Source organism: Lagopus muta, chromosome 4, assembly GCF_023343835.1.
Source record: "Lagopus muta isolate bLagMut1 chromosome 4, bLagMut1 primary, whole genome shotgun sequence".
In the NCBI taxonomy this organism is placed as follows: Eukaryota; Metazoa; Chordata; class Aves; order Galliformes; family Phasianidae; genus Lagopus; species Lagopus muta.
This window is the reverse complement of record NC_064436.1, coordinates 69,729,593-69,750,821: the sequence shown is the minus strand read 5'-3', so window position 1 is coordinate 69,750,821 and position 21,229 is coordinate 69,729,593. Positions and strand designations below refer to the sequence as shown.

At 47.5% G+C, this 21,229-nt stretch overlaps 1 protein-coding gene across 1 annotated transcript in view; it reads right to left on the bottom strand.

The window, feature by feature from the left end:
- The window catches only part of SFXN5 (sideroflexin 5), a 71,209-nt gene extending 53,049 nt beyond the window's left edge, over positions 1 to 18,160 (bottom strand). Inside the window, 3 exon segments of the mRNA XM_048943665.1 lie at positions 11,298 to 11,375; positions 18,102 to 18,127; positions 18,130 to 18,160. Coding sequence (XP_048799622.1) covers positions 11,298 to 11,375; positions 18,102 to 18,127; positions 18,130 to 18,160 — 135 coding nt within the window.
- Positions 18,161 to 21,229: the final 3,069 nt, after the last annotated feature.

Sequence of the window (21,229 nt, the reverse complement as noted above, 5' to 3'; positions counted from 1 at the left end):
CTTTAGTTTTACAGCACAGTTAAGCTCAGTTCTGCCATTCTTCTTTCTCTATGCATTAGTACCTTCCCCAAGTACAAATGCACGAGAACACTTCTGAAATAAGATAATTATTCCATTATAAAGAGCAGAAATTGTCCCACTGATACCAGCAGCCACAAGAGGTAACGGAACAGGACAAGAGGGCATGGACTCAAGTTGCCCAGGGGAGGTTCAGGTTGGATATTAGGAAGAATTTGTTCTCAGAAAGAGGGGTAATGCATTGGCATGGGCTGCCCAGGGAAATGGTGGGGTCACCATCCCTGAAAGTGCTCCAGAACCATGGAGATGTGGCACTGAGGGACGTGGTTATGGGCATGGTGGGGATGAGACGGGGCTGGGTTTGGTGATCTTAGAGTTGTTTAATGATTCTGTGATTCTATTTCTATTCTGTATTACTCTGAATTCAGCTCTCACTGCAGATCTGGAACTCTGTGATGAAAGTCACCACGTGCAATGAGTTCCTGGAGCCCCTAAATGTCACAGGCTGATGCACACATCCATCTCTTTCCTAAAAATAACCTCCCTTTTTAAGGAAAAATGCTATTCCCCATTTTACAGATGACAAGGTGACAATGCAACCTACATGGTCAGCAGCCACAAGGTGGATCTGCCTTCACCAACCCCAAAACCAAAGGGTGGGAGGCCATGTGAGGACACTCACCCCATCAGCTTGAGGACCCAAGTCACTCTGTGCTTGGCCATGTCTTGGCTGGCTTAGCTATGAAACCAAACCACAAGATTTTCCTCTCCAACTGCAAGCATGGGGACTAGCAAAAAGGAAGAGGGATGGTTTCTGAGCCAGCGCTATGGCTTTTTTGGTCAAGTTATCTAATTTCATTAATTGATCCCAATATTTATGCATTTCCCCGCTGCAGTGCAAATATTGTTAGAACATGCGATTTCATTACTTCTCAGAAAGAGACTTTACAAGATGCACCTGATGAGTCACCTAAAGATTCTGCCAGCTCATTTTCACTTCTTTATCCTCTAATTCATCACTGCCTGCAGCAGCTCTCAGCAGCTCCAGCACGCTGAGCCGTGCCAGCTGGGGGCTCATTTCCGAGCACGTCCCTGCTTTGCTGGGGATTCATTCATGCTCTTTCCGGCCATTTTAGGGAAGCAGCCAGATTTTGATCTCTTTTACAGTAGCATGGATCCAGAGCATCTTCACCCAACTCCAGATTTGTGAGCAATTTATGTCAGAATTGGGTCCATCATCTCTAAACATAGCTTATACAGAACGAGTCTTCTCTTACAGATGATCTTCCTTTACATCTTGCTGTGTATTACCAACTCAAAGCTATACAGTGATTCTGCCACCGTTCAAATTTGGGTGCAAGAAGCAAATCGTGCATGGATTCACAGCAAAAGCCTAAGGATGAGGGTGCAGCAGAGCTGGAGCATCACTAGCAGACTTCACAAATAGGCAATGATGGTCAAGCTGCTCCAGTCTATGGCTGGTGTGAGCTTCCAGCAAGGCAGATCAGTCCATGCTCCAGGGAGACAACCTTCATGGAAACAACCTTCAAAGAGACAATGTCCAAGGAGTCAGCATTGAAGGAGTCAGCACTTATGGAGATAATGCTCAAAGAGACAACGTTCAAAGAGTCAAACTTCATGGAGACACCCTTGAAGACCACAGAGAGCTCCAGGATTGTGCACAAATATGTTCCCAATACCAGCAATTCAAGATGTTGAACTAATGGATAAGACTGCTATCCATCCTCCCCAGGGTTCTGGTATTTCTAGAACTTTTCAAGGAAGCCATCCACACAGCTTTGTTCAGCACTAGCTCTTGGAGAACAGATATGATCCTTGGTTGACAGGACGTCCATCAGCATTCCTTCCTTAGCAGCAAAATCACAGCTTAGACATAGCTTTCCAAAACGTATTTATTTTAAAATATCCTGCCCAAATCTCTTATCTAACACCTGTCGCTATAAGAACACTGTAAAGGCTACCAGTCATTCCTCAGGGCTTAACTTATCTGCTTATTAAAAGCAGGAAAATGTCAAACTCCTGGACCAAACCATGAGCTGTTTTTCCCCCTCCTTACAGCCCGTGGTGCACACAGGTTAGAAAGCTCTTTACAGACTACTTGCCCTTGTTTGTGGCAGGCTCTGAGGCTGCTGAAACACAGGACCACCTCCACCCCATGCTTTCAAAGAGCACGGTGACAAGGCTTAGCTATTTTCAAAGAGAGAAGTCCCACGTTTTCAGGCTTATGTGGCTACAGATGAAGACCTCCCCCAGGTGCCCGCTGTGTTGCGCTCCCCAACACGCCATCTCCTCTTACAGCACCATGTTTTTCTCTGCTGCCTTCCTAATGATTAAAGGCATTTACAGACCACGCCAGACAGCATCCCCAGAGCTTCCCAGCAGGTAACGGGAAAGGAAACCCCTATTTTTAGTATTCCACTAAACCCAGCACCAGTGCCAAGCACGAGGCAGGCGGTGCCGCCCGACAGAGCCTCCTGCCAGCGTGTGCTGCTCCACTCCCTCCCATGCTTTCTTCCCTAGGAGTGCGATCACTCATGCTTCGCGTGCCTTTCTCCCACTTCTCTCCAGCTCCAGTCCCAAAACCCACATTCCCACTTCTCGAAAAGTGATATTTAGCACAAATGCACACCACGATCCCCAGCCAAGGCGTTCAGTTAGGGCAGGATGCTTGTAGCGAGATTTATGGGCGTACAGTGGTGGAATTTCAGACCTTCTGGCACTACATTTAACACTTCCAGTTGATGTGCTTCACCCTGTCCCCTCATGTATACAGAATCTGATGTCTGGCTTTATTAATAAACATGAAAACCAGGATAACAAACCACTGCCTGCACACGTTCCTCTGGAGGAAGCCTCATCAAGTGACCCTTTGCAAACCTGCTCCTGGCAATCTATACCTTCGGTTTGAGCTGTAAGGAGACCAAGCTCAAATAAAACATGCATGGGATAAATCAGTGCATCTCTACATTTCCTGCAGTTGGCACTAAAATGCATCAGCAAAAAAGCACCAGAAGCTGCTGCTCCTCTTGGACACCAATGGAAATCTCCTTCCCAATCCTAAGCAGCACTGAGCACAACACCATGAGCTGCCTGCCACTGCAGGACTTGGAGAGCCTTGGAGCAAACCCAAATTTCCAGTGGCATGGACCAAGACATCTGCACCACAGTCAATGGGAACTCTATTGCACTGAGAAACACACACTGGGAACCATGAAATGCATGGATTTACCCAAATCCAAAACCAGTGTAGGTGGAAACAGAACCAAGTCCCGACTGATAAAAAAAGACAGCACTTAAATAACATTTTGCAGCTTCACAGCACTTGATAAACATTAACTAATTAATCCTCATAGCATCCTACTGGAAAGATTTGAACAGAGTAAGAAGCTCACATGGAGAAGTGTTCCTCGCACCAGGGCTGGAGGACTTGGATGCCATTACAGGTTTCAGGCACAGCTTTGCAAAGCAGGCTTGCTAATGCAGTGAGGGTGCTCAATATCAGATTTGCTTCAAGCTCCATATGGCTCAAGTAAGCTGAGAATCTAATCTGATTTGTAATCTCGATGTGAATTGAGATAAACTCCCTTAATCCTCAGATGATGAGACGAAGCAGAGCCAGTTTGCAACTGCCTGACAGCATCGGCAGCAGGATTACCATCACTGATGCACTGAGCCTTCACCTCAGTGCTTCTGCCTGGATGCCAACTGCCTTCAGACAGTGGGAACGATGCCCTAAAGCATCTGACCCTACACAGGCCAGGCCACAGCAGCAAGGAGTATTCAGGTCACAGCAAAGTGCAAGGGCTCCTGGCAGCGACAGGGCAGCAGCAGGACAACCCATCTATCTCTGCTTTATCGAATGCTGCAAGAGACCAGAGGGGGAAAAAAAAAGTACAGTTTACTGCAAATGGACCTCTTCGCTCTTCATCAACACTGTTAAGAAAAGCTATTATTCTCCAAAAGGGATGCTGTTTAGCCTCTGATAGATTCATTGTTCTCTGCTGTGTCTGGGACAGCGTGAGTGGCTCTTCCTGCTGCTAACATGATTGAAGGAGGCACACAGTAATAAACAGATCTCCATTATGCTGGTGGGCCTCTTTGCACTTCACCGATCCTAATGGGGAAGAAATGAAACAGTTTCAAAACAGCAAGTTGCCAAAACTGCATTTGGAAAGGCTGAAGAGTGAGAAGTCACAAGTGATACGGCGTGGTCTGTGCTCCACCAATGCTCAGGGGGGGAAAGGGGCTGGGGGGGCATGAATGGCTACAAGGGGCTGCAGCCTTCCTCTCACAGCTCCATCAGCACTCAGAGCCCGACCTGAGCATCTCCAGGGATGGGGCACCCACTGCCTCCTGGGCAACCTGTGCCACTGCCTCACATACCTCCTGAGGTCCCCTTCAACCTCCGATCCAAAGGCAGACAAAGATGCGGGTGGATCAAAATCTGTAAATCTGCTGTCTCAGAGCTGCAAGGATCCTAGCCAGAAAGCAATCCAGAGCTCAAGATGTTTGGTTTTTACCTTTAGAAATGCAGACTGAAGCCCATCTCAGCCCTACCTCCATCACAGCCCCATCCCAGCTGTACCCCAACCCTCCATCCCTCCTCATTCCAGCAGACTGAAGCCCATCTCAGCCCTACCTCCATCACAGCCCCATCCCAGCTGTACCCCAACCCTCCATCCCTCCTCATTCCAGCACACAGATTGACACGGAGAAGACAAAAACCATAGGTTTTGCTGATGCTCAACCCAAAAAACTAAGCATTTTGGGAGTGGGGGGAGGGAGCTGGAGTTTTTATTAAGCTCAGCTCCGCGCCAGCTGTGTCAGTGCAAGCGAGCAGGGAGGTGGGAACACATGGCCGGGATGGCAATGCTGGCTGAGAGCAGCTCACGCTGCCATGGCAGCATGCTGCCAGGCACAGAGATCTGTACCCATTTGCAGCTAAGTTCAGAGAAATGCAATAGGTGCTGTCTGAGTGCTCTCGTGAGCACCCTCGCCCGCTCCTGCCAGCACGCCGCTGTTTGCAGCTCTTTACCTCTCTCTGCTGGCAGGACCAAGGGGAAGAGCCTGGGATGGGACTGCAGGGACAGAGGGGAGGGGGGACAACTAGTCTTCATCACTTTTCTCTCTCGGGTTCATTCCTGTCCTTGTTCAGACACAGCTGTAAGGGCAGAGTGCTGTGAGCCTTTACAAAACGGGGCAAATCGGGGCTCTGGCTCCAGCTGGGCTGTAAGCCTGCTATCATACATGAGAACAGATCACACTGAGCAGTGTCAGCACACTATTGGAAATAGCTCAGCAGCTCTTTCTACCCCAATTTCAAAGGCAGAAAGAGACCTCAGGGTGAACACACAACAGAAAGGATGCGTCTTATCAGGCGTGTTAGCAGCGCTGCATTTCAAGCACAGGACTATTTCCTTTGCAGGGAATTTTAGCGAAGAGAACAAAAGTGTTGGGCACTTCTGGGAGAGAGCCAAAAGAAAAGAGCAGTCTAAAGCTGGTAACAAAACCTCAGCACTGTTACCTTAGTGCAGACCCTCAGTGAATGGGGAACAACATCCGAGCTTTGCCAGCTCCAGGGGCTTTCCTGCAGCGCACATTTCCAAGCACAATGACCACGCAGTAAAAGCAGCTGTGCCCTAAAACACGGTGACTCAAATCTCTCTTCATCCAATAGCCACCGAGTGCCGCATCCCTTAACTTTTCCTACTGCTGACGTGCCAGCTTCAATCTGTTCCTCCAATCTGTGCTGGTCTGTTGGACAGGTTGGGGAAGGGACTCACTCACACAGAGGACACAGATGCGATCCTAGAAATTAGTGAAAGGATGGCGAGGATAAGGGACAAAAGCCACAGCATCACGCCTGCTGTTGCTGCAGCCTTTTGGCTGGAGGACAAACCTCAGCACCAATTCTCCTGACTTAAAGAAAACATCCACTTTTATGCACGCTGGCCCTTCACCCTGCTTTATTAGGCTGATATTTTGCAGCCACTGTTTTTATAGGAGCAAGTATTCCCTCAAATGAAACCTCTTTACTCCAGCGGAGATTCCCTCCAGGAGGCACTTTGGGGAATTGCCCGCCCTGTTTAGAATTGGATATGTTACAGTCTATACCTTCTGCTGCAAATTGGCTCCTGGTGCACTTGTGTGTGTCATTTTCACCTACCCACTCACAGCTCACAGCAGACACTGGGGCTGTGCGTAGGGCTGGATCCTGCCAGCTCTGGGCAGCTGAACTGGCATTAAACCTGGATTGCAGCAGTACCTCTCAGCACATCTGGCTCTCTTGCTGCAGAGCACTGTAAGGAACACAAGCTGAAACTTCACTTAAGTGCAGTGAGAGATCACCAAAATGAGGAGCACAAAGTGCTGAAGCGCACACCAGAGAGATGAAGAAGCTATACAATCATAGAATGGTTGGATTGGAATGGACACCATAACCCAAACAGCCCCACTCCTGCTGCAAGGTTGGTGCTCCCTACAGCTCAGGTTGCCCAGAGCTCCATCTATGGCACTGGGCACCTCCAGGGATGGGACATTCACAGCCCTCTGGGCAGCAGTGCCAGGGTCTCACCACCCTGCTGGCTCATAGAAGCATCACAGTATCATACAATGGCCTGGGTTGAAAAGGACCACAATGATCACCTGGTTTCAACCCCCTGCTATGTGCAGGGTCACCAACCAGCAGACCAGGCTGCCCAGAGCCACATCCAGCCTGGCCTTGAATGCCTGCAGGGATGAGGCATCCACAGCCTCCCTAGGCAACCTGTTCAGTGTGTCACCACCCTCTAAACAAAAAGCTTCCTCCTTTGTGTGGAGCTTTTTGTCCATCAGGAGTCCCAAGCCATTCTCTACAGGGCTGCTATCAAGGAGCTCTTCTCCCAGGCTCTCCACATATCTGGGGTTGCCCCAACCCAAGTGCAGCACCTTGCACTCGGCCTTGTAGAACCTCATGAAGTTCACGTGGCTCCACTTTTCCAGCCTGTCCAGGTCTCTCTGGATGGTGACCCTTCCTTCTGCTGTATCAACTGCTGAGAATGCACTCAATCCCACTGCCTATGTCATTCATACAGATGTTGAAGAGCACCAGCCCCAAGACAGACCACCAGGGGATATCACTCACCACCATCTGCACACAGAGCCACTGACAACAACCCTCTTGCTGTGACCATCCAACCAATCCAGAGCTGAGAAAGGTAGGGCAGCTGTACTGGTCTCTCTCATCCACACAAATCCCATACATCTCCATTCCTCCCTTCTCTGAGGATCCTACTGGTCGTCAGCTGGTCCCATCTGAAGAAGCTGAAGTGGGACACCAGGGAGTAGCAGCACGCCATCAGGTACACACCATTGGGTGATGCACCACTGGGCTCTTCCAAAACAGGCAACAAATGATGGGCATCAAGACATCTGGTTGCCCAACAGCACCAAATAGCCAGGTTATTAAACCCACAGATGACAAATCTGAGTAACGATCTAAGCAAAACCAAGTCTGGCCATCAAGCAAGCATAGAAAAACTTAGGTAAATAAGCTAAGTTGAAGAGAAAGAGTTTAGAGCACGTTTTCTTGCTTGAATCTACAATACTAATAATTATCAATCAGTTAATCATCCTCAGTTCTACTGAATACATAACTGAGATAGCAGCCACAGCAAGTCATAGCATATCCCATTGGGAAGGACCCATAAGGATCACTGTGTCCAACTCCACCTTTTTAAAAACATTCTTCTAAAAGAGAACAAAAAAAAACCATTTTCCCCTCAATAAAAACTGTTAGCAGTCTAACAGCTATTGATCAATTCTTCATTTGTGCTGATGATGCCCAAGAAATAGGTTTTTACCACCTTGAGTTACTGGTCACGATCCCGAACAGTGAAATGACTCCAGTTTAAGAGTAAGCAGAAGAGATGCCGGATTTTGGGTTGCCCAGAGCTGGAGCAAAGTAAGATTATGGCTTTTCAGTACTTTGGTGGCTTTTTTTTTTCTTTAGATAGGCCATAAATGTTCCATTTCAGCTCATTTTGAAAAACCTGCTCTGGAAGTGCAGAAGAGGAAGACTCACTCTGCAGGAACCCTGTCAAGAAGATAAGCGTTGAGGAGATACTTGACGTTACATAGCTTTAGGCTTCTACATTTTTCAGGCAGTGAATCCATCTCAGCAAGCAATGTAGATTGTGCTGAGCTGTTGTTATGCTTTTCAGCTACTGCCTGCCATCCTTCATGAGAGCCACGAATTTCTCAATGAGAGGAAAAAGGAGCCTGAGCACTGCCAAACGCGCCGTGCCACAAAGCGGATCAGTCGGATTAGTGAAGCAACTCTGTCAAAACAACTTGTCTGCTTGATCTCAAAGCTGATATTTAAGGGAGGTTGTTGGGTTCTTCAGAAAGATGCTACATTAGAAGTGTGCTCAAACTCTTATTTTAAAGGCTTGTAAAGGGATGGTGATTTTAATTCTGGTTATGAAGCCCGGAAGCCCATTCAAGCTTCTACCCACACACCATTCCCATCCCATTCTGCAGAGCCCAATGTGAGGGTTGCAACTCCATCTCTAAAGGATTCAAGCAAACAAATCCTCTAGATCAGCTGTTAAATAACGATGAAGTTGAATGCTCCTCTCTTGAGCATCACATGAAGCTCTGCTCAGCCTTTTGGACTACACAACCGTAACAGCAAATCAGCCTCTCCCAGATGCAACTGCATCACAACATCAGATGGGTCAAGTAACCCAACTACACACTTCTTGCCTACAGCAAACATGAGATCATTAGCAATATTCGTGGTCAAACAAGAGTTTAAAATAGTGATAATAATCCTTTCAGTCAAAATCAAGCTGTCTTTCATCTATTGGTCTACTGCCAACGCATGGACTTCATCAATGGACCAGAGGTAGAATTATAGCATCGTTAAGGTTGGAAAAGACCCCTAAGATCATTGACAGCAACCATTGACCCATCTCCACCATGCCCATTCACCATGGCCCTAAAAGGTGTGGCTGATGTGCTCAGCTATAGAAAGATCAGCTGGCTCAGTCCTTCACTCCAACACCAACACATCCACATGAGCACCCCAGAGCTGCATCAAATCCCCTTCCCAAATTGGCACTAAAACAACTGCACACTGGGAATGCCTTGATACCAGAGCCCACCCTGCAGGTTATGATGCACAGAGAAGACACAAAAATGATAGAACACAGCTTGGGGTGAGCAAAACACAGCTCTCCAGGCATCTTCAGTTCACAGGTGGAAAATCTGGGGTGAAATCCAAGCAAGGGAGATGCTTCCCATCCCCCCGAGCAATCAACCATCACATGGTATCTGCAGATACACCAGGCATTAACGAGCTGCTTACAGCTGTGTCTATCTGGCACACTGGGATGCAAAGAGAAATGCGTATAAAATAGCTGTGCCTGCAATGATTGATTACAATTCTCCATCCTACAGCTGAAAACTGCAATGTAATGCCCTCCTATAAGAAGGGTTTATTTCTGGATATGGCTCTGCTCGAGAGGATGAGTATTTCCCACCTTGGCTACAAGGATTCTCTTAGCAGCATGGCTGCAAGGCCACAGGTGAACATTCCAGTTTCACAGCCCTGCTGGCATCTGCCTGCAGCTCACTCACCTCTCCCTGTGGGTTTCTTTGCTCTTTGCAACAAAGAGCAGGTAAATACAACAAGCAAACATTGCAATCCTCCTCGTGCTTCTCCTGGAAGAGCCCCTTATCTGCACCCAACTATTAAAGCCCTCTGACACAACCGACACCGTGATCCAACTGAGCTATGAAAAAGTATTCATTTTTTTAATGCTGATGTGCTAACATTTCTCTAGAAAACACATTTCTGGTGTCATTTTCCTCTTTCTCCTCTGCCCCCATGCTTTATTTTACACCTGAAACCCTCCAGCAAGCACAGCTAAGGGAACAAGAACCACAGTGACTACGCTCCTCCCAGCACAACTCTGAATGAACTCTGGGGACACCCTGGGCTTGTTGCAACACAGACCAAAATGTAGGTCAGATGTCTGCGTGGTTTGCCTCAGCAAACGACTTCATTTCATCTGCCTAGAGGCAGATGGGCACTGAGTCATCTGCTGCTGCATCACTCTTCGCTGTTCTCTTCCCTGCAATCCTAGATCCTTTTCTCTTACCATCAGGTTATGGCTGGATGAATGCAGTGACATCAAAGGATCAGGTGAGCAATGGCTCAAACCACACCAAGCACACGGAGGGGATATTTCCTTTGTTTTTTATTCTCTTTTTTAAAGCCATGCTTTTTTTTTCCCAGAGCAGCACCTACCACACAAGCAGACGCTTTTTAGAATAAAAATATCAAGTTTTCTTCATTTGTCTGAGAATAATTCTCATCCATATGATGAGGCACATGAGCTTTCAAAGAAATAAAGGGGTTGTTTGACCCACGGGGTGTGGGACACAACCATTTCCATCACTGTCTGTGTGTGAGATGCACTGCTCCTTCACCACAGCCACTTCTTACAGCTCCTGAAGCAGTCCTGCCACCAATCTGAGCTATTCTTTGTATTATATTACACAACATAGGGCTGAAGTCTTGTACAGGATGCACAAACAAAACCCACAGTAAAGCCCCTGGTGTTGGTCAGCACATAGATGACTAGAGTATGAGATAATATCTACAGGAACACCAGTGGGCTCTGTTTCATGGTACTGAGCTGGAAGAAAAGGGCACAAAAAACAGCCTGCCCCCCCAGCAACACTTCCCCATGCTTTCACTAGTTCTGTGCATTCATTTAGATAATTATCAGTACCACATCCAGAAAATAGGACTGATGGGCCCTTGGAAAAATCACTCACCTCATTTCCCTGTCCCAAAGCAGAATCAAGTTATACCAAAACCAACCCAAAGCATGTTAAGACCTTCACATCACTGTGGTTTCTGCATTGCCTTCAGCAAGTCAATGCCTTCTATGCCTTCATTCCAAGAGCAGGAACATTATCCAATGAAAAGAACCACTGCTGAACTTATACTCTATAATGAAAGGACATCCATAGGGATCTATGTAGCCCAAACAGTAACTTCTGCAAAGAAAAGGCAACTGTTACAACCAGTAGGAGGGGGTGCTGATGCATCACTGCTGGTACATCAACCAACAAACCTGACAGCAAGGTTCCCCTCGCCTAAAAAACAAAACCATGTTTGAGGTTTCCTCTTTAATTCTACAAGCACACTTTGCATGATGACTGCACAAAGAAGCAGAAATGCAAGGAAGGCTTTTTCCCCTCACCTCCTTGTTGGTGACTCCTGGGGGCAAAGTCCCATGCTTGTAATCCTCCAGCAACTGCACAGCTTCCTTCAGGCGACTCTGCAAACAAAACAGCAGCATGAAGCAGGGCTCTGCACTGAAATCTTTCATTGAAGGCAACAAATTTAAGCTATGAAGGCAATTAATATAAGTCTTCCTGTGACAGGTCTTCCTACACATGTATATGTGATCTCAAGGAGAAAGAGATGCATTTGCTGTGTTGGTTGGTGTGTATATATTTCATGTATGTATTAAATATATACACATAGATGTGTAGATAGTGGTTAACAACCCTGCCCGTGGCAGGGGGATTGGAACTGGATGATCCTTGGGTCCCTTCCAACCCAAGCCATTCTATGATTCCATGATATATATACATTTTTAAGTGCAGAAAGGCAGCAGTGCCTTCACTTCCCAGAGCAAGCATGTGGCAGCTGGAGCCACATTTACATGGGCTGAGCACCAGCACCATGCATGTCAACGCTGCTATTTCACAACCCCTGCAATGATTTTAGGAGGAAGCTTTCCACACAGAGGGTGGTGAGGCACTGGAACAGGTTGCCCAAGGAGGCTGTGGATGCCCCATCCCTGCAGGCATTCAAGGCCAGGCTGGATGTGGCTCTGGGCAGCCTGGTCTGCTGGTTGGTGACCTGCACATAGCAGGGGCTTGGAACTGGATGATCATTGTGGTCCTTTGCAACCCAGGCCATTCTAGGATTCTGTGATCAGTGGTCAGAGCACAAAGGGCATCAAGGACAGACAGTGACCACCAAATCTAGATTGTATTTTAACAGCATAGGAAAGAGTTTCTTTTGCTGTTCAATACCAATTGAGAAGGATTTGTAAAATAAAAGCTTTGATATTTTTAAGGAAAAGCATCCACCTCATCCAGACATTCTCCAATGCACAGTGAAACAGAGGAACAAGGCAAGCAGAAGCCACGTTTCTCCTTCAGCCTCTTCTTCTTCTTGGTAGTATCATTACGGTTGGAAAAGAGCTCTAGGATGATCAAACCCAACCCCAACCCATCTCAATGTGCCCATGACCACCTCCCTCAGTGCCATATCTCATGGTTTTTGGATACCTCCAATGACAGTGAACCCCCACCCCCTGGGCAGCCCATGCCAAAGCACTGCCACTCTTTCCAAGCAGAAACATTTCTTAATATCCTACCCAAACAGCTCCTCATCTCATCAACCCATGGTTATTTCAAAACACCATATCAGCTCAGGTAAAAAAAAATATATCAGTAAAATAGCACTGTGGATTATTTTAGATATCCTGATCATCCAGAGACAGCTGGAGGATCGATGGCTGCAGATCCGGGGCAGGCAACCCATCTTGCCTCCAAAGCTAGGAAACAAACCAGCAATGCCAGCACCACGTTCTGGAGAGCCATTTGTGCTCATTACTGCTATGTTTTTCTGCCACTGAAATTACCTACACGATGTGTCTTGCAAATTATCTACACAGAACAGCATGTAACTCTGAATGAAAAACTGGAAGTAATAGATGAATGGGTCTGTGTTCTATTTTTTTCCACCTTCTCTTGAGGAAATCTTAGTAGTTACTATAACAACCCTGGCCAGATCCCATCTTGTTTAGTATGGTAACAAACAGCAAACAAAAAAGCCCGAATTCGCTTTGAAAATTGCAGCCCTCATGAATTTCCCCTTACAGCTCAGTGGGGAGAGAGGGAACTTTCACAAAGCAAAGAGTCCCAGGCTGACATTGCTGATGGTTCCTGAGGCTTACCAAAACTGGTATGAAAAGAGAGCAGAAATGGAGGATGCTGGCACCACGTTAACAAGGTGCCTTTCATGAGGCTTCAGGTATTTTCAGTGAAAGAATCAGACTCAAAACGCTGTTGGTGACAACACAAGATTCCTTTGCAATCCCTTCTAGAGAGAAAAGCAGCAACCAACCAACCAACCAACCCCCAGGAACTTCCCAGTATGCAACAGCTCCAAATGCCAGCCAGCCCCACTCCCTGGGTTCTAGCACGACACAGCACTATTATGGGTGATGGTAGTGTCTAAGATGACACAGCATTTCCTTTTTAACAGGAGAGAAGGGGGGGGGGAGGAAAAAAGAGGTCTGCCTACAAGGTCATGCTACCATTTCAATATTTATTGTTGCTTGCTTCTTCTACTGATATCTGTAGGAAGAAGTGTCACTCGAATTTTTACAGCATCACTTAAAAAAAGAAGTGCAGCCACAGTTTTTACTAATATGTAGCATTTCTTTCATACCCCTCGTCTCAGGAAAACTAGAGCACTTCTAGTGGTGGATTACAGGGTCTCAGCTCTCACAATAGGGTGCTAGACAGACCATCTGCACCCAGGGAATGTTCCTACAAACCCCAGCCCAGAAGCACTGCCAGGGATGCACGGAGCCCAGTGATGCAGGGGCACACAAACCCCATTCCTCGTGCTCCCTGCAGCCCAAGCACCTGGGAAGCACCACCCAACGCAAGGAGTCTTTGCATTAGGGCTCAAACTTTGCTTCCTGCTGAATGCGGCTGAAAATAAAGAGCCTTTTGGGCTCCAGCACTAAACCAAGCCCATGGAAAACATGCAATGGGCTTCCACTAATCCATGAGCATGGATTTTATAGTTTATGTGCTACTAAATAAGCCAGAAACTGAAAACATCGGTCCTGGGCAAGATGTTAGCACCAACTCTGGCACAGCGTTCATTCAAACCAACCATCTCGCTCCAAGCCAACTCCCAGCCATGGTTTGGGATCTACCATGGGCCAGGAGTGCTGCCAAGAGGCACTTTTTGGAGAATAAGAGAACTTGGATGCATGGCACAAGCCACATCAGCCAAAATCCAGTACCAGACTCTGGTTAAACTGGCTTAGATTTAACCCGTAGGTTTTAGTGTAGAGAAGTAATGCGCCTTGTGCTGCTCTGATTCAGGGCTACAGGCAATGACTTGTTGCTCAATCTTGCAGGTCTACACTGGAAGAGAATAATGGTCTTTGTAGAAAAAGTTGTTGAAGGATCCCATCATAAGGGCTCCAAAGAAAGGAGAAAGACCAAAAGCAAAGATGCCAGCAGGAGAGCAGCCCACATCATAGCTTCGACACTCCAACCCCATGATGGCCATCAACGTGGAGTAGGGACGACTGCATTGGGTCCTGTGGATAACTGCACTCATGTACCTGTGTCAGACACCTCCTACTGGTTCTTCACCTTGCCCCCTCTGCTCTGGGGCATGCTGTTTAAGTCTCAAAGATCTGTGTCTCCTCTTCTCTTGGATCTCAGCGGCTGCCTACACATGGCTTAGAGCTGCCTCCATATGTGCACACACAGACCAGAATAAGTCATTATGCCAGAAGCACTACAACGTTACAGAGACAACAAAAAGAGTCACATTTTGCACTTCTAAGGTAAAATCCACTCACGGACAGGGCACCTTGGAATAGCTTACACCTCACCTTGCTTCTGCAGAGCTGGTGTTGGTGTTTCAAGACCACGCTGGCCCCACATGTGCCTGTGAGCTCCACTGCCCTCAGGTTCAGGCCAGCAGTGACTTACTTGGCACAGAATCCAAAGCAAGACTCTCCTGGCCATCAGCAGCATGCATTCAATGTGGGGTAGGGAATCCAGCTGTGCTCTGCTATCAGCAACTCTGCAGCTCCCCATTGCATCGCGTTGCGCTACGGATGATACATATGGCAGACTTGACTCCAGCTGGCCCTATTGTATTGGATCTACAGTGACAGACAACAGGAGCCAGAAACTTTTTGTTCAAGTAGAGCCAGCAGATGTGACACTGAATAAACACAGACAGTCAATCTGCTGAGTAAGAAGGTATCGTTCATATAAATAACATACATCTAATCCTGCTTCCATTTTAAACCCAAATATGGGAATGCAAGATGCTCAGCGCTCTGTAGTTTTACGCTATGAACAATGAGATGAAGGCAGATAACGTGCAGCCTATCTGAGCTCAGCTTCATTTTGATTTCACTTTGGCTTGGAGTTATTATCAGGTCCACAGCTTTCTCCATGAGGAGCCTCCCACAGAGCGCTAACAGCGTGTCCAGCCTGATGTCAGATGGGATATGTCAACCTTATCAAAATATCTGCTGGTCCCTACTGCTTCCCCCGAAGGACCTTAATTACTTGAGCAATTAAAAGTATTATTCCAATCATTTTAACCTCACACATTTGGAAAGTAGGCATTACACCCACCGAGGGGTTGCTCAGGGGCTCAGCAATGGGTCTCAGCAATGGGACTTGTTGGGCTCCACCTCTGCAATGACAACATTTGCTGCTTATTGGAAAAGTTTGCAAATCTGCAGCTGCCACACAGACAGAAAAATATTGTTTCATTAGAAAGCAAGGCATGAGGTGAATGAGCACACGAGAAAACCTCTTCAGAGGTTACCTGTTATGCTGACACAAGGCACTGCCACACCATAAGCCTGTATTTAGCATGCGTCCCTTGAGGATTCATGTTTGAGAGCCTCTAAAAGACAAAGAAGTTTTTAACTGTGTTCAACTGTTGGAAATAAATAAACGATTAAGCAAAGGCTCTCATTGATACTAATTACACTTAGCTTCCCCCTCTGAGGAATCGCTTCATCCTTCCCTCAAACAGCCACCGGTAGGATGCAATGATGCAACATACAGCAATTAAAACAAAAAAAAAAGATGAAGACAAGAGGATATTATCACATCTCCCAGCATTTTCCATGGGATTAACCTCCGTTCTCATTAGAGCCTCATTTATCTCTGCGTTTCGTTCGCTAGCGACGCGTTTGTTCCTCAAGAACCTCGGGCCTGAGAGCTGCAGCCATCTGTCACTGGAAGGAGCTGCTCCTCCAGCAAACCCCTCCTAGATGTTAATTTGCCACTTCAGTTACTCAGCTACACCAGCACACACACAAAGTACTCAAAGCACAAGATGAGACACGCGGAGCACAGGCAGCAGCTCTGTGCTGCTTCCCATGACCCCAGGTTGGTCAAGATGTTGCCTTAGGAGTAAGTGCCCACACACACGTCACAGAATGCACTGTGGAAGCTCTGTTGAAGCATCAACTGTCATTGATTCAAACTCCCAAAGAAAATGGGCATGAGGCTTTTCTTCTTTGGACAGCCACCAAGCCATTCCAACACCCGTGGATCTCAAACCTGTGCTCTTTAGACCCCATAGAAGGGATTCAAACCTCTGTCATTTTCTTATGTTCTGTCTGGGGTCCAGAATAGCTTCTTCCTTTGAACCCCTACAATTCTGCCATGCTGTGCTTTTCCCCTCATTTCTTGCATCTCATTTTCTGAAGCAGCAGCACATCAGTGGGTATCTAAAAGAACTAAGTTACACCAGCTGATGGCCCCATACCAACCACACCAACCCCCTCAAAAACTTCTCACAGTTTGAAATAGGGACAAAAGGAAGGTAGAAAAGCATGCAGTCGAGTCAGAATCACAACACCATACAGGTTGGAAAGGAACTTTAAGATCCCTAAGTCCAACCTCAACCCAGCCCCACCACGTCTCTCAGTGAGATATTCAGCCCCTAGAAAGTAAGAAATGCATTATTTCTTGTGATACCAGGGGAAAAAAGGTTCATCTTTCAGGATCCAAACTACCTGCCTTCATCCTGGAAGCAGAGCTGCTTGCTGCTGCAGACTGCAAAATATACTGAAACAACTACAGGCTTTGGCTACACAGTGAAATCCACAGCTTTGCTCTTCACCCTTTACCTCTGCCCAGGTACCAGCAGCACCAAGCCTTTAACACGCAGTTAACTGGCTTTGATTCTGATCTGAGGGCTTGCACCCTTGGTAAACAGCAGCTCTAGCACCTGCAGAGCATGCTGGATCCTGGGATTTTCATTCCCACGTATCACAACACAGCGGTGCTAATTTGGAATCACAATGTTTTATTGGCAGGAGGTCACCTCCCCAGGCACGGCTCTGTATCCAGGGTGGTGACTTGAGAAACCATCTCCTATTTGATCTGAACTTGAGCTTTTGCAACTGTAAGTACAACCTTCAGCCTGATACTGTAAAAACAGCTGCTTTACTGCCTGCAGCTCTCCTGGGCACCCATCCAAAAGGTACTCAGAACCACACGGCACATTCTAGCCTTATGGTTTTGAGAAAAGCTTGCTGATTTGGGAAAAAGGATGATAAGTCACATCAGATCTCTTCCCCACTGCTGTCACCGCAGCAGTGTAAGGAAAGAAAAAGCATGCTGGCAGCAGGCAGAATTTAACATCACCGGAGGAAATATTGCTTCTGAGGGGTTCCTCACAATCAGCTCAGTGTTTTATGAAAGCAGGGATATGCAATGATGCTGGACAGCATCACTACAATAAATGGAAACGGGCCAGAAACTCTCAAGCCTGCTGCAAACAGGATAATAAAGAAGGAAAAACTATTACACAGCTTCCTTGGGAAAGGACTGGAGAGGCCATTGAAAACTGCAGCGTGCTCCCACCTAGCAGTGGATTTGCTCCCTCCTTTACTCACCCGTGCTTCTCTTCTCCCTTCATGAAAGCACATAGGAATTCTCCCCCTGGGAGGCCAACACTGCTGGCAGATTTGACTGAGAGCTGCTCAGGTGGATCCACAGGGAGAGGCCTCAGGGGTGGCTAACAGAGACCTGAATGGGCATGGATAGGGTTGGGCTGGGCAGCCCATCAGCAGTGAGACCCAGATCCATCACAAACCCATCTTCACCCCTCCTGCTGTTCACATGAGAAGCTTTCTAATCCAACCCAAGTGGATAACTAGAATTAGACAGAAAATAAGGAGCACAGACATTACCTCAGTAACAAAGAGAGTGCGTGGGTCGATGATGTCCAAGAAGTGCCTGAATCTGCCATAAAATGAAGTCTGCAAGAGAAAGAAAAACAAAACGTGTTCAGTTAGATGAACACAAGCCAAGTGTTGTGTCTTGTGCCTATCAGAGTCATCGAGGTGCTGAGTGGGAGCTGGGCTCCATTGTGCCAATCAACACATCAACACAGGGTGAGAGATGGACTATGAACCTTGAGATTCCATTACAGTAATCAAGGCTTTATGGTTTGAGATGGTTTCTATTTGCACCCACTGAAGTACAAGTTTCCAAGATGTCTGGAACAGCACAGAAAACAAGGAGAGGTGAGAGCCTGGCATTCCCCAGGAGGGTGCAGAGTCCAGACACTACAAAACGAGCCCTGTTCCTGCTGTACATTTCATGTTCCTGAAAGGCACCTGGAGCTTTGATGCACTTATATGTGTGTTCTACTCTGCAGCAAAGACAGGACGTTGTTAGTGGGCATGGTGAGGATGGGCTGATGGTTGGACTTGATGACCTTGGAGGTCTTTTTCAACCTTCATCATAGAATGGCTTGAGTTGAAAAGGACCACAATGATCATCCAGTTTCAACTACCTGCTATGGCAGGGTCGCCAACCAGCAGACCAGGCTGCCCAGAGCCACATCCAGCCTGGCCTTGAATGCCTGCAGGGACGGGGCATGCTTTCACCTGGAGCAGCAACTGCAGCTAGAAGACCAGGAAGGGATGCAGAAAGCTGGGAACTGCCTAAAGGGAGGGGAGGAAGCTGTGAAACAAACTGCAGGCAGTCATGGGCAGCTTCAAAGGAATGCAGAGCAGTTCTGACTCAGTACCAGAAAACTAAACATCAAAAACTGAATGTAGGCAAACCCAAAGCACTGGACCACAAAACACTGAAATCGAGCACATCACTGTTTCAGCCCAGGTCTGCATTCACCCACACCAGAGGTGGGCAGACGTGGGCAGCCCCAACATCCACCCAAGCATCAGTGAGGACAAAGGGACACGTGGCGGCCCACTCTGGTCGCTGACCTTCTTCTCTTGGCTCTTCCCAAGCAGAATTTGCACCCACTGCACAGAAAGGACACAGTCACCGCTCTCTGCGTGCTCACAAACACTGGGATGCTTTTGCTCTACGGCCACGAGCAGGCAAACGACTCTTTCTGTATTTGCAGTGCTATAAATAAAGGATGGGAATATGGATGCAGCAGTGAGAATGGCATTTAATCACCGCCTGGTGTAATTTGATGAAACCTGCTGGCTTCTCTCTGCTGAATCCACAAAGCACAGAGAAAATACCACCAAGACTGTGACTTACTGAAGCAGAAACCCCTCCATAGAAGCAGATCCCAGGGGGGCTGCAGCCCCACCACCCTGCCTTGCAATCCTGCTCTCAGCTGCTCCTGTGCTCCATGCTGTTATTTTCCCATGTTCTACACGAGAATGAAAGGGGGAAAAAAAAAGCCTGCAACTGAACAAAATAGCTTCACAGAAGTTACGGGGAAAAAAAAAAAAAAAATCCCAGTGGTTTTTAATTAGCGTTGATTTAATTAACGCTAATTCTGGTACTTTCTAGCGTTTGAGAGCTTGGCGTGTTGCTACCTTCCTTTGATTACTCACTCTGCTTCAGCAGCCCAAACCCATCCTATTGCAACCCAGGCCATTAGAGTGGGGTCATAGCATTGACTCATAGCACAGCAGAATTACACACCAAGGTCCAGAGCAAGAAAAATTGAGAATAAAGCCCCCCCCATGCATGGCCAGGAAGGGCAACCTGAGCTGCTGGGGGGCATGAAGCCCATGGCAGGGGTCCCATGGGGCTGAGGGGGCTCTGAGGTCCCTTCCAACCCAACCATCCTATGGTTCTACACAGACCAACCAGGAGCAGCTCTCAATTCAGTTCTCCACTTGAGAGATCTGCAATGCCCACGTGCCCTTTGCTCAGACATCACAGAGCACTTCATGGTGCAGGCTGCTCCACGACCGACCGCTTTTCCTGCTGGCACTCGGGGCCACTCCAGCTTCTGCTTCTTTCATCTGCACTTCTAAAAGAAGCGGGGGGAAAAAAGTGAAGAAATTATCCCCCTGCCATCACTACTTCAAAGGAAAGACAGTGTGAAGACAGACGTGCTTCTTCCCTGGGCTGACACCAGCTCCAGGATGGCTCTGCTCACCAGGGACGCGCAGACAAACTCAATTGAGACGGAGCGCACCCCTACGGAAGGCAAGGAGACCTGACAGATCACCCGTGGCTCTCGTTTCTTTCCAAATTAGCAGAAGCTGTCTGAAAACACGACTACACAAACGTGCTTTTCTTTGCTGCTATTCATGAGCTGCTCAGAAGGAAAAAAACACTCCTAGGATCATAAAGAACTCTATAAGAGCAGCCATTCCAACCCCAACACATCCCACCGTGCTCACTGACCCTCAGTGCCACATCCCCACTGTCCTGGAGCATCTCCAGGGATGGTGATCCCACCATTCCTGGGCAGCTGTGCCAGTGCCCAACCACACCATCCCCCCAGTATCCATCAATCCACACCCAACAGAATAAGGGGACATCCAAGTACATCCACCTCTTTCCAAAGTCTGTGCTGGACAGACCAAACCCTAGCAGTCAACCAGTCCCAGATTTCAATGAAAATTGGGGACTGTTGCTTTCATTGGGGTTATTTCCAGTTCTGGCCATCGCACTCATGCCATGGATAGAGCTTGCAGCACACCCACGAGTTTGACCTTCACATCTCAAACACATCCTGCATCTCTTCCACCATTTTATTCCCGTAACATCTGCTGTAGTAAACGGTTATTCAGAGGAAATCTGAATACTGCAATTTTCCTGTGATTAATCGGGGCTATTTTGGGACTGCTTCTCACCAGCCTGTGAGCAAGACTAAGTCCTAGAAGGGAATATTAATTCCCTTCCATGGCAGTTTGTAGAGAGCAAGGGAGCGCAATGAGCTCCAGCTCAAGCCTGGATGTGCTGCAGGCCATGCAGGACATAGAGGGCACCAACAAAAATGCTCAGAGAAGGAAAAAAAAGACACCAGGAATTTGGAGAGAAAGGGCAGGGAGTAAATGGCCACTAGCAAGCAGTCGGTTAATCACCTTCATTT